The sequence below is a fragment of the Falco cherrug genome, chromosome 5 (assembly GCF_023634085.1).
Source record: "Falco cherrug isolate bFalChe1 chromosome 5, bFalChe1.pri, whole genome shotgun sequence".
In the NCBI taxonomy this organism is placed as follows: Eukaryota; Metazoa; Chordata; class Aves; order Falconiformes; family Falconidae; genus Falco; species Falco cherrug.
Window position 1 is genome coordinate 29,970,029 of NC_073701.1, and position 14,080 is coordinate 29,984,108.

At 44.9% G+C, this 14,080-nt stretch overlaps 1 protein-coding gene across 1 annotated transcript in view; it reads left to right on the plus strand.

The window, feature by feature from the left end:
• Positions 1–14,080, plus strand: part of CHPT1 (choline phosphotransferase 1) — a 22,593-nt gene continuing 8,513 nt past the window's right edge. The window contains exons 1-3 of the mRNA XM_055711172.1: positions 1–353; positions 9,626–9,773; positions 10,794–10,935. Of these exons, the coding sequence (XP_055567147.1) occupies positions 111–353; positions 9,626–9,773; positions 10,794–10,935 (533 nt within the window). The 5' untranslated portion in view covers positions 1–110. The remainder of the gene's footprint in view (positions 354–9,625; positions 9,774–10,793; positions 10,936–14,080) is intronic.

The following is a 14,080-nucleotide window of genomic DNA, read 5'->3' on the forward strand; positions in this document are numbered from 1 at the left end:
GTCTGCCTCTTCCGCCTCCCGCCGCTGCGCCGCGGCCTCAGCGCAGCCCCGCCCCGAGCGGCGGCGGCCTGACCCCGCTCCCGTCCGGTGCGCGGCGGGGCGGCGGCGGCATGGCCGTGCCCTGGGCTCTGCCCGCGCCCCTCAGCCCGGCGCAGCTGAAGCGCCTGGAGCAGCACCGCTACAGCGCGGCCGGGCGCTCGCTGCTGGAGCCCTGGCTGCAGCCCTACTGGGCCTGGCTGGTGGAGCAGGTCCCGCTGGGGCTGGCCCCCAACGCCATCACGCTGGGCGGCCTCCTGCTGAACTGCCTGACGGCGCTGCCGCTCATCGCCTGCTGCCCCAGCGCCACCGAGCAGGTACCGCCCGCCGCGGGCCGCCGCCGCTCCATCAGCGCTTCACCGCATCCCCCGCCCGGCGCGGCCTCGCCTCGCCTCGGCCCGGCGCGCCTGCCCCGGCCCGCCAGCCCCGCCGGCCCCGGGGCGGTTGCCGCGGGTCGCTCCCGGGCCGCCCGGTGTGGCGGAGCCGCCCCGGTGCCTCCCAGCAATAGCCGGAGCGCTCGGCTCCGCCGCGGCCGTCGGCGCGGCCCTCCCGGGGCAGGGGGCTGGGGCGGCGCTGCGGGGCTGCCCTGGGGCTTGCGGGGAGCGGTGGTGCGGGGCCAGGCTTTGGGGCAGCAGGGGTCAGGCAGGAGGTGGGGATGGGGGTTTGGGTGCCGACATGCTGGGGGGAGCCCGTGCAAGGGCGAGGCTCAGTGGGCTCCGCTCGCCCCCCCCGGCCCTTCGCTGGCCCGGGGTCTCGGTGGGCCCAGGGCTTCGGCCGGGTGCTTGGCCCGTGCCGCATGCTGCGAGCGAGGCTGTGCCTGGGCTGGTCCCAGCCTCCTCCAGGGACCCCCCCCGCCTCCTCCAGGGACCCCCCCCCGCCTCCTCCAGGGACCCCCCCCGCCTCCTCCAGGGACCCCCCCCCGCCTCCTCCAGGGACCCCCCCCCGCCTCCTCCAGGGACCCCCCCAGCCTCCTCCAGGGACCGACTGGTGCCCCACGTGTGTGCCTCTGCTTGGAGCAGGCTGGGGAGGAGGTGTCAGCAGCGTTGACCCCCTCCTCAAGAGGAAGGCTCTAACGATGGGGCCGCAGGTAGAAACAGCTCCCAGCCAGGAGGGAAGGTGCGGGATGTGCCAAGGAGCAGGGCAGAGCTGCCCAGAGCCGGCTGGTTGCCTTTTTTTAGTAGCTTAGATATACTTTGGTGAGTGTTCCTGTTGACAGAAGAACCCTTCTTTTTCCCTTCTTGCTCTGCCCTTTGTGTTAGCAGAGGTGTTTGTGGCAGATTTATTGGGAAACTCATCCACATCAAAATTAACTTTGCTTTGGTCTCGCCCTAATCGCTTCCCTGATCACATCCCCGATATACATCGCCAGGTTAGAGGCACTTTGTGGCGCTGCAGGCAGTGGGAGAAGGGAGGATAGAGATGGGAGTGAACAGTTGGAAACCACAGATTGCCTTCTTGTGGTACTTTCAGAATTCAAGTGCTTGGGGAACTGCTACCTTTAGCTTACTTGCATGACGTAGATAGCAATCATGTGCCAGCTGTGTGTCTGGATGTTCAGTTTAGCTTTTTCTCTTTGCTATCCAGGAAAAAAAAAAAAAAAAAGCAGAAAGTTATTTTTCCCTTGAGGACACTTGTACAAACAGAAAAAGGTTGTGTTGGAGACATCCAGGGAGTTAATCTTTCCAGGAAAGCTTAGGTTGAGTTTTAGGAACTTTACTGGTTTTTTTAGTGGTGGAAGCTGAATTTTAGAAGAACCTACAGTTTGGACTGAACTTCCTTGTTCAGATGTCAGTATGTCCTTTATAAATATGTAGTGTAAAGCCAGACTCCTTATGCTATTGGTTTTTTTTTTATTGTTTTTTTTTTTGACTCTGCACTGTGAGAATAGCCCTTACTTTCTCTTGCTGTATCACTTAGACCATTGTTACCTCTCTTGTGCTTGTTTAATGACTTGGCTTGTCTTCCACCTAAGACGTCATAGTTGTGGATGGCTTTTTTAAAAAGCTAAAACTGTTGCAACACTAATAGGTGCTGTATGTACTGTTGTAATTACCTACTTTGTACTTTTGACTTGGATGTGTAGGCTGGAAGGACTAGGGGGAAGGTGGAACCGAAAATTATGTTAAAGGTGATTGAATCACAGACTGAACTAATAGCACAGTGCACTTCAGCATCACCTCTCGATACTATCAAGCCACTTCTTTCCTTCATGAACAAGTCTTGATTACCTGATGGACTAACAAGAACTTGTTATATTCTCTTGGTAAAAGTATAGGAACATTGAGTAGAAGACTCAGATAAAATAACAAGCAGGTTTTTGGTTTAGGGTGTTGGGGGGTGGTGGTGTATGAGTTGGTTTGTGTGGTTGGTTTTGGTTTGTTCCCTAACCAGTCTGAAGAGGGCCATTTCTATTAGTCCTTTACTGAAAACACAGAAGTCTTGATGATCGTACAAACCGTCCAAAACAAGACTGGTAGCTGAAATCCCTCAGAGAGCAGCTGCTAGGAGATGCTTAGGAAAGAGATCTTTCCCCAGTAGACCCTTCCAGCTGCCAAAAGACTGTGGTTTAGGGGTTTCTCAGTGAGGGATTCTACTCGGGTTACTTGGAGAACAGCAGCTGATGGATCTGTTTTCCCACAGATACCATGCCTTTGAAGTATTTGTTTTGAACCTGTTCGTACTTTCAGCTTCCATTGTGTCCCATTGCAGTAAATTCCACAGTTTAATAATACCCCCCACAACACTGCAATTAATGTATAAAACCATACAATGCTCCCTTGTTCTCCTCCTCTGTAGCTGTTACTTCCTTGTACACTATTCTTTTTATCTTCATCAACATCAGTAGCCACTAAAAGCTGGTCTGTTGCTGACTAGTACAATATGTTTTGGCTTTATAAAATATTGTCTGCTGCAGAAATGTGGCCTTGTCTAGTAGGAGCATGGGTTGTGTCACTGTCTCCTGTAAATGCACATTTCAGCATAAGCCACTTTATTTGTAGCTAAGCCATTAGCAGGCTGTGCCCCTCAAGCACTGTTAAAAATCTACACACGTGGCTTTTAGTGTTTGTCCAGTTTCCTACTCTGTATCTTAGGACAGCAATCTATAGAAGTAGTATGAGGGACTGCTGTACCAGGTGTGGTGTGGGGAGGATGCTACCTGCACAGTTCGTGTCCTGTGGAGGGCTGGAAGATCTTTTCTACTGTGACTGCAGGCTGGGTTGGGTTTTTTTTCTTTTCCCCTTTCCCCCTCTATTTTCTTTTTTTTATTATTTTCTTTTTTTTCTATTTTCTTTCTGTTTCTTTTTTCTGTTTTCCTTCTTCCTTTTTTCTACACCCTTTTTTTTTTTTTTAATTTCCTTCCTCCCTTTTTTCCAACAGTAATTGTAAAATATTTAGGATTAAAAGCTTTGCTGACTGTTGTGGACAGTGTGTATTTGCTGCGTTAGAGTGTAAAAGAAGCACTTCGGTGAGGATTTCCATTTTATCCCCGCCATTTGACCTTGACCTGTTTTGCCCTACTCCCAGCTGACTTCTCAGAAGTAGGCGAGGTTACTTTTTAGGTCACATTAGGTTTTGCAGGTGAATCTCTAGGACCCCTTCCCATTCCGAGCAAAACTGGTGTTTTAATTTTTTCCTTGCATAAACACTAGGAAGAAAACTGGCTAAATGTAACTATCTTTTTAAAAGGGAGAAAGTAAACTCTCATCCTGCTACTTTCATGATTGCTCATGGAGGGGCCCCGTTTCAGTAATCCTTGAAGCTCAGCCACAGGTGTCTCTGAGAAACCATGGGAAGTTACAATTTTAGGACAGATGTTACTGGTAACAGTAGTTACCTTGTAATGAATTTGTACCTATTTTAAAAATATTTGTAGCACTTACAGCAGGATTTGAGCAGAGTCCTCCAAATGCATCAGAGTAGATTTCACACAGTGATAAAGACCTGTCCTGCTTGCTCTCAGCTTCTTGGATTCCACCATGTCTCATTTATTTGTGTTTTTTAAAAGTCTTTGTTTCTGTTGTCTGTAATTTCCTGGAGGTTACTGGAAACAGGAAGACGGGAAGAGAGAAGCATGGATTATGGACTGCCATTTGGGCAGTGATGGCAAAAGGGGTCAGGGGCCCAAGGGTTCCCGTGGAGAGAGCAAAGGGAGAGAGGGGGAGGCTTGTGATGGCTAGCTATGTAGAAGTGTTTAAGAAATGGTGCTGTGAATTTATGAAAGGGTGTCACACCTTGCTGAAACATGCTATTTAGAAAGCCATACATAGAGGGAGGCCAAAAAGCAGGGTGAGAGTCTAGGTGACTCTAGCTAGCTCTGTTATTAACTGTTTGGAGGGAGAGAAACATTGGTGAGGTGCTCACTCTGCTTCTCTCTCTTTCTTAAAATAATCCCTTAAAAAACCCCAACCAACAGCCCCCCTCAAAGAAGAAAAAAAACAACCCACCTTTTAAACTGAGAGAGGGATAGTCTTCAGGTTTTTCCTGTTATAGGGAGAAATGAGGGGAAGATACTGGCAGGGATGACATTATGTAAACAGCAAGGGCACAACTGAGCTTTGCAGGAGAAAGTAGAGAAGTAGAAAAGAGGGTGAGCTGCAGCAGCTGAACTGGTGATGTGGGGGTGTGAAGGAAGAAGTATTAAGCCCTTGACCTGCTAGAGGAGAAGTGTGAAGCACTGAGTGGGATGGGGAATCCAGCCAATACCCATGAGTGGAGAACAGAGCGCTCAGCAGTGAGTGGGGAAAAGAGGTATTTGTTATAAAGACAGACAGCGAAAGTTCGGGAACCCCAACACCAAAGGATGGGAGCTCTTTCAGAGGGAGCTTGTTGGGGAGAGCAGGATGCTAAAGAAATGCAGGGAGCCTCCGGTGTGTATGAAATGCATTTGGGATATAATATGATTATTTGATTATTATTTTTACTTTTTTTTTTTTTTCTCCCTGGCCTCTTCCCCTGCTGTAATGCAGGTTTAAGCAGCATTCCCTTCTCTTGCTAGTAGTACAAATGTACATAGTGCTTTGTGCTGAACAGAAGTGAGGGAAATCATCCATGTTTAAGGGGAAAGAGGAAAGGAGTCCAGTAAAAATGTGTCTTTCTATTCCAGATCTGTTGGAACAGGGGCCATGTAAACTAGGGCAAAATTAGTAGCTGTGGATTGTGGAAGCGAGATTATGACTAAATGTAATGAGTAATTATGGGGGGCTGAATCTTTAAATATTGCAAAAGCTTAAGCTGTTGAACTCTCTGGGCTTTAGAGCTTTTCTTGAAATAAATGGTAAGGGATCTCCCTGGCAAATGCAGGCTTTTGTAGCTGGGCATGCTCTTCTGTGGAGTAGAATCACGGGAGCAGAAGAATAAGGACTGCTGTTCAACCTAAACTTTTTCCTGAAGGAGAGGCATGCCACACATACCTGCCAAACACCATATGCACATGGTTTTGTTTTGACACCTTCTGGTTCAGTAGATGGCCAGACCTGCTGTACCAGATCTGTGTGTGACAAGATTCTGGGGCTGTATCATCTTTCAGACATCCTTTTTAATTGAAGCAGAGAAGCATTCCCCTCTACCCCCTGCCACCCCTTCCCCCAGCTTTGTGTTCTCTTCTAGTTCCATGAGAATAGCATCTAGCTCTGGCCAAATAATACATTTGCTTGGACAGGATATAACTTTGGGCAGAGATAATAAACACCTCATCAGTGAAAAGCTGATGATTATTGGGAGCCTCCTGACCTTTCTGCTGAGTTTCTCAGCCATGTCGGCATTCTCAAATGCTCCCACTTCTCTAATTTACAAACTACTTAGGTCCAGCGTGGGAAGCTGGCAGGGGACATCCCTGGATAGAGAGCCAAGCATGTGAGAAGGCAGTGGAGATGGCAGCTGTAGCTTATTGAGAGGACAGATAGCAGAGATAATCTGTGGTTATTAGGAACTTCGGAAACCTCTGTGCACCTTCAGTGATTTGGGAAGCTGTGTTTTACCAATTAAAATATTAGAGCATTCATTTAATCTGCTAAATAGATGGCTGATCACAAGTGACCCTTGATTATTGCCACTTTGGGTTAAATTTGAACTGACAGGAATGAAATGCTCCCAGATGGCATTTCTAAACTCTCTCAGACACCTGTTCCCTGTTCTTACTGGGATATTCTTCCCTGCTCCACATCCATGGGGATACAGATGAATCCGCTACAGGTGTTAATGGATGTAGATGATCCTTACTGGGAAGAGAAGGAGCTCTGCTCCTCTTTCCAGATCAAGGAGAAGAGCGATTTAGTTTTGGAGTCTAGGGGGAGCGTTGCTTTGATTTGTCCCAGCAGGAGCTAATGCAAACAGGCTTTGATCAGCAGTTGTAACGATTACACCTGTACCATAACTTGCAACTCGACAAAAGCCATTGCTTTGTCAGAAAGACCTAGTAAGAGAAGTTTGAGTTGAAGGTGATTTATTTGTTCATTTTTATGTTTAATATGTTACACTTGTTTTGACATAAGGCGAACACAGATGATGTTACCTTGAACAAGAATTCTTGCATCGTGTTCTGTGGGTTACGGAAACTTTCATAAACTGACTACGGTAACCCGCATGCAAGCCTTCTGTTTTGGTTAGAATTGAGACTGCATTTCATGGAGCTTGCATTTCACAAATGATTGTGAAATCAAAAGATTGTGATGACACCAAGCATACACCATACAGCACTATGGCCAATGATAAAAAAATGTGCCGTAACAGGTTTCTGTTCCTGACTGGTGTTTCTATTATGGAAATGATCCAGTTAAATAAGAAACTGCTCGTGCTCTGCCTTTTGACTTAATTGGTGATGAGCCCCGCGCTGTGGGGGTGGGTGTTGGTGTGTGCGTGCAGAGTGGGTAAGGAATTTGGCTAGCATATTTAACACTTTTGTCCATGATACGGAGAACCTGACCACTTTAAAGCAAACTAAAACCTATTGCGGTTATAGGTAGATGGTTGCAAAAGTAGGGGAGCCTAGTGCAACCAAAAAACCAGTGGTGTCCTGGACAGAATTGCCGGGTATGGTCTGGTTTACTTGCCAAAATCCAGGGATTAGCGTGACAAGTTTCAATGTGTCTCACGCTATCTTTTTGTGACTAGTAGAAGTATGTCACAGTAACGACACCTTGAAAAACACTGCAGGTTACCTGTGTGGCACTTCACAGTAATATCAGTGGTAAAACTGGAAATGTCTTTTACAATACTACTTTAAAGGACTGCAGTGAAACCAGTGGTTTCTCCTAGCCTTCCTGCTCATGGTGCTTCATTCATAGCTCTGTGGCAAGAGCTGCCGTGGTTAAGGATGTCTGTTGTTCTCCGTGCAACAAAGTTCTTCTGAAAAAAAACAGTATAGGCACTGTGGTAGCTTTAGTATGTGGATTTTAGCACAACTAAAATGATCTTGGCTTCAACAGTGCCCTAACTGTGCTTTTATATCCTGAAATACCTGAGCAATGGCTGACAGCCCTCTGTTTTGGAAAGGTGGAGGGTGACAACAGGGGCCAACAGGTAGCTGCTGCCTCCCTGCAGAACGTCTGACCAAGCGAGCTTGCACGGGAGAGGCCGTTGAGCTCTCTGTTCCTAGGGTGGCAGTAGGCTGCTCCTGTTGTCTGCAGGATCCTCGGTGCTTCCCCTTTCGTCAGAGGAGAGAAACATTTTTCAAAAGATGACTAAGAACTCACTCCTTGCTTTAACCCCATCCCCCAACACACAATTCCTTTGTTTAACTGGACGAAAAGGGAAAAGAAACCTAAATAACTGAGGTAGTTCCATTGGTAAACATCAAATGCATTGCTGCCATCGCTTGATCTGGATTTCTATAGTATGATCTTGGGGGGTTATCGGGTACCAGTATGTGTATGTCCATTGGAATGAGAATATCTACTCATCCTCTTTCACCTGCTCAAGGCTTCCAACATGTTCTGTGATTACAATTTTTCTTAGTTTCCTTGGAATAAGGGGAAAGCTGGCCTTGCCAGTTTGGAAGATTTGTCTGTTTTCTAGATTTCTGTGTACGTACAAATCCAGACTTCTCACCTATAGTCGGAGCCCCTAATTCTTTGACTGTTTTTTGCTTCAAAGCTGGGAAAGCAGACAACCATTTGACTTTCAATGATAGGAATGTTTTATTAATGAAATTACCAAAGTACTGGGTAGCAGGAAAGTCATAAATTTGCTGACAGTATTGTTTCCATATTAAAAGCACAGATCTCAGCAATAACATAGTATTATCAGCCAGCCTGGAATACACGAGGAAGTTCTGAATAACAGCAAAAAACCTGTTCAGAACTGAACCTCCTTCAAGCATGTTGGTTCCTGGGAAGGATGTGTTTTGTGATCAGTCTTAACTGGAGGCACAACTTTTTTTTCTGACTCAAGTCAGCGAGTAGAATGACGATGTCTGGAGGAGCAGCTTACATCTGCATTCTTACTGCTGCCTTCTCCTGTCCCTGCCTGTGAACTGATTTGGCAACTCATTTTTCCTCTTTTCCCCAGCAGTGACACTGGGCTTATGTGAGTGTGGACAAATGTCAGCTCGCTAAGATTTGATCTGTTGTCTAAATCTGCTTAATAGCCTTTGCCGGACTTAGGAAATACATGTAATCACATTGGTCTATTTGTGCTGCAGGAGAGGAATTGCAGAGGTTTAGAGCTGTGGTAGCTGTGCCTCACCTGGGAGTGGGAAAAGATTCAGCTCTGTGGCTGCCTGTGACTGTTTACTTGTTTAACCTTCAAGTTACATTTCCAGCATTTAGCCTAACTTTGACTCTCTTTGTGAACAGTGCTTCTAAATGTTAAGGATTACATAAGGCAAAAATGTTACCTGTACTTTGCTCAAAAGGTGTTATAAATAATTTTTAGTAAAAACTAGTTTCTAGATGAAAGATATATGCATGTGAAAATAATGCTCTTGAAAGGTACTACTGTAGGACAGTTCCTTTGGACCTGACTGGTGTTAATATAACTGATTCACAGCTTGTTTTGAAACTCTGATAGTCTATATTAAAGTATTGCTCCTTCGTGTTTAGCGAATGACTTAATTTCTTCAAAACCTTGTCCAAAGTGCCTATGTAGTCAATTTTTCCATGTTGGAAAACCTCACTTTCTCTAAAAGCTGAAGTCTTTATTTAGTAAAATGGGGTTTTATAGCTGTATGTTGTAAATCTAAGCAAGTCATATAAGCGCCTGTCACTTAAACTACTGAGAACTTTAGTGAGTACTTTGCTACTACTTTCTTTTCTGAAGATTAATTTTATTTTTGTAACATTTTTCAGTACACAGAATAAAAATAATTGTAGAAATACTGTAGTTTTAAGGTGGGAAAAATAAGTCAGTTGATGCAGAAGAGATGTTAAAAGTTAGAAGGACCTGTGTTCCACTTGTGTGTCTGGAGTAGTTCATTATAGTAGTTACTACCATTCATGTAGAAATCAGCACAAGAAATTTGGTTTTGTCCATTAACTAAGTAGCAAATAGAACAGCGTAGTATAGTTTTGTGCTCTTTTTACTTTAGATGAAATAGATTGTTAGCTAAGAAATTGGGAACTGCCTGGTGACCTTTTATGTGACTCTCTTTCAGGCACCTTTTTGGGCATACATCCTGGGTGCATTAGGACTTTTTATCTACCAGTCTCTGGATGCCATTGATGGGAAGCAAGCCAGAAGAACAAACAGTAGTTCTCCTCTTGGAGAACTCTTTGATCATGGTTGCGACTCTATTTCCACAGGTAGCCTTAACCTGCTGTTACTCATCCTAGTTTTAAAAAAGTTACCTGCTTTCAAGAGGGGCTTTGTTGGAGTTGTAAAGGACCTCTGAATATCATCTAGTTCAAGCCCCTGCTCAGAGCAGGGTCAGCATGTTCTTTTAGGATAACCATCTCCTGGTCACTGCAGCCGGGGCTGCCCCTGACCTTTGCATTCCTGACCAGCAGCAGGGAGGACATTTCAGAAGTAATTTTGGCAGATGTTGGTTAACATGCGTTCTGCTCATACTTACTGTGCATCTTCATGTACAGTGTTGTTTGAATGAGCTAGATGGTGAACAAAGAATTCTGTAAGAGCATGCGGAGAGATTCGTCACTGTACATAGACTGTGTTTCCCAGTGGGGTACAGGTGATGCCTCATAAAGGATTTTAAGGACCTAAAAGACTGATGCTGGCATGTGAAACTAAGGATTCCACTTTAGGAGTGGCATGCCAAAATATCAGTTTGGTAATAGGGCATCCAGCCTGGCACTTAAGAGAAGGATAATTTATATTCCTTAGAAGAATGAGTTCCAAAAAAAGTTGATTCGGAGTCCTTAAGCAGTAAGCCTTGCTCAGTTTTACTTTCCATAACTTAGCTGTTGGTGGCAGTGCCTGTCCTTCTCTGAAAGCTTAATGGCTGAAACGCGTGCCCTGGGAGTTGGTACGTTCTCTATGCCTCACTCCCCAAAGAAGTGCAACTGCCAGTCTCTCTGAGCTGGGCCCATCCGCTGAAGCTGTCAGTGTTGCAAGGAACGTGAGACGACAAGGCCAGAGGAAGGGAGAACAGCCACAGTAGGCTAGAAGGCGGGGCCCTCGCTTGGAAGAAAAGCAGTCCTGTCTTTTGGTCTCTCCTGCCAGGACTGTCCCTGAGGTTAGCTACTGAGTAAAGTATCAGTCATATTGTTTTGTTACAGTGATGTCAAAAAATGTCTTGTGATTTTTTTTCTCTTAACTGCGAGCAAAGAGGGTATATGACTAACATGTTCATTTCTGCTTTTCAGTTTTTGTTGTCCTTGGATCCTGCATAGCAATCCGACTAGGAACAAATCCTGACTGGTTATTTTTCTGTTGTTTTGTGGGACTGTTCATGTTCTATTCTGCTCACTGGCAGACATATGTATCGGGCATACTAAGGTTTGGAAAGTAAGTAGGTATCTTTAGAAGTACATGTGGCTTAATGTCTGAGGCTGCTAGCTAAACTTGATTTCCATTTCTGGTTTTTTTTTTCCCTGCTCTCTCTTCCTCTCACCTTCCTCCTCATCTCCCTTTTGCCCTGGCAGACTTGTGTTTTACCCAGCAAGAGCTTTAAAACTCTGCATAATACTGAGTAGACAACTTGTTTTTGTAGCAGTTAATTTTAGCTGTATATGCTTTGCATGCGTTTGGCTCTTTTGTCTGCGGATTTGTTCTCGGAACCTATACAAGCACTGTGCAGGCTCAGGCCAGAGAGGTCTTGCCTGCAGTGTAAACAAGTGCTCTGTGTAGGAGTAGGGACAGAGCAAGTATCTGCAGTACCTCCCTTTGTAATCCCCCAGCCACAGAACAGTTTCAGCCCAGGGGATCCGAACCACATGCATTTTTAGAGAAATTCCCCTGCTAATAGGTTGCCCTTCCACAGACATCTTCAGTGTTCCTTTGAACGAAGTCTCTGCATCCATTTCATCCTTTGGCAAGGAGCTCCGCGGTGCTTGAAGAATCACCCCAGGTTTATGTGGGGGCTTTGCTTTTAATCTGGCTCATACGGGCTCTGGTGTCCTTTAGCTTTTGTGTTAGGTCACAGTTCTAGAGATTGCTGTGATGCTGTTCATGACTTGGTAGAAATTTCATCTGTTCTCACTGCAGTGTAGGAGGAGGGTCATGACATTCATGTAGAAGATAACAATTCCAATTTAACTTCTAATAACGTGGGGATTGCTGCACCCTCCTGCAGCTGCGGTGCTGCCTAGCCATGGCCTTTTGCTGTTTTTAAACAATGACTGCACTTCAGTAATCATTTCTGAAAAGATCAGAGACTTCTGTAGGAGCAAGATTGGAAATACGTGGTAGATGAAGGCTATCTTCTGCTAAGCCTAGTCACTTGTTAAGTCACCTGTTTATAGGTGTTTATAGGTTTTAAAGGACTGTTTGTAGTTCTGCTTAGCTCTGAATTGCAAGGAGCACCTGAGCAAATCTGAGCATCACTGGGCACACAGGCTAGTGATCAGCTATCCTTGTGTACTGTTGGATATCTGTACCAAAAGAAAGCCGTCTCTGTGGTAATGTTAAGAACTCTTTCTGATTTGCTGATAATGTATTTACCATGCAAACTACAGCTCTGCTACCGCCCTACCTATCCTACTTGATTTTAAAGGACATCTTGTGCTGTAAACAAAAACATGCTTTACAGCGATGGCCAAAATAGGATAATTTCTGTATGTGACAGTGGACTACACTGAAGGGAGATCAACTGTGCCATGAGCTCTGGGATTCTGCATACACAGTTACTTTCTGTGCCTTTCTTTCTTGCATAAAACATGAGAATGGTTTCCCTATGTCAGGAAGGCACTGAGATTTCTGTACCACATAAAAATTTCTTTGTTAAAAACTTAATGGCTTCTGGGTAAATATAGTGATAGTGCGTAGTACAAGCAGTTTGGAATCATCTGGTGTTCCATGATTACAGTTTGGACTTCAATAGACACAACTTTTCTCCAAGATAACGTTTCTGTTTAGTGAAAACAGGTCAGAGTTTTTTCAAGGCTCGCAATTTTATTTCTCTTAAGCATAGAGGTCAGAGTCTAAATGAAGGCATTAGTATATTGCTCTAAATACATAATAGCATGGACAGAAGCTTTCACTGATGCTGTTCCTGAATTAGCAGTGCTTGACTTTAGAAGTCAAATGACAGGTGAGAGAATCCTAGTGCTGATGGCCAGGAAGGATCAGAGCAGGTGGGTACTGTGCCACTGTCAGGTTACATAGAATACCGTACAGTGTCTGCTTAAAATCTCTGGGCTCTGATTTGCTGTAAAATTAAGTACTAAACTTTGGCACATACAATGACTCAGCTTCCAAGTTTGAACTTCCTCCTGCCACCAGCAACAGCAAATGCAGTACGGCCTAGAAATCTAGGTTTTAATAGTACAGAGTGTGAACGCTGAACACGAGCACTTGCATGTGGATGGTTTTTCATGATGTAACTGACAAGTTCAGTGCACAGCTACAGCAGTGGCCGGGCAGGTGTAACATTTCATTCCTGGTGGAGAGGGGAAAGCCCACTCCCAGCGCCACTGTCCCGTTTCCCCACTGTACAGACTGTCACTTGACTTCAAGCCAATTCATGAAATGGGCAGAAGATTAAAAGCCTGCCTGAGTTTCGCAAGCTGAACTGGTGCACCTTACAGTCTGGTGTGCGCTATGGCTGGTACAAGCGACGGGGTGCAACAGCATAGGGAGGACGACCCATGCCGATGGCTTTGAGCAGTGACAAGCACTTATCATCTAACTGCAGCCTAAACTTTGGCTCTTCTAAGACTGAGTCTGAAGCTGAAGTGATGAAACTTAGCATATTTTATCACGATCTTTCTGATGAAAGATGAGAGTCTAATGTTACTGTGATTATCAAGATCACATAAATGTTTTCCATTAGCCAAGAGTTGATCCCTATCTCCCTTGAAAAATACCCTGTTTCCTGTGCACAGTTCACATGCTATGCAATAACAATACATGTTGACTTCAGTCATAATACGTTAGGACAGCAAATTTATTCTAACTGCTTAAAGAAATGTTGTATTTTAAACATCTGTTGTCACTGTTTGCTGGTAACTTCAGTATAAAAATCAGGTAGCTGTCTCAAAACCTTTGGTAGCATAAAAGGTACCTTTAGATGTGCACATTTATTTTTTTTTATTTTGAAGCTTTATTGAAAGTATACAATTTCTTCCTCTTGAGCCTCTGCTTAATTTTTTTTTTTTAAAATATTCAGCTCTTCACAAAACATTTCATCAATCAAATACAGTAATTAAGAGTTGCTGAGAACAGCAAAGGTGGAGACTTTAGAGGGCATGCAAGGCCGCCTATTTTAAAAATGGTTTTATGGAAAAAAACCAAGATATCAATTATATGTCCTCTGAAACAGGGCAGATGCTTAGCTATCCACTGACTCAGTCCTCAAAATACTGTCCTTATGTTTGCGGGTTGTATCTGTCAAGTTTTCATGATATGATGGCTTCAAAAAAATGCTTTCTGTCCCAGCCTGCTCTTTATGGTCCAACCTTTTATATGATACGCTTTTAATGAAAATATTTGA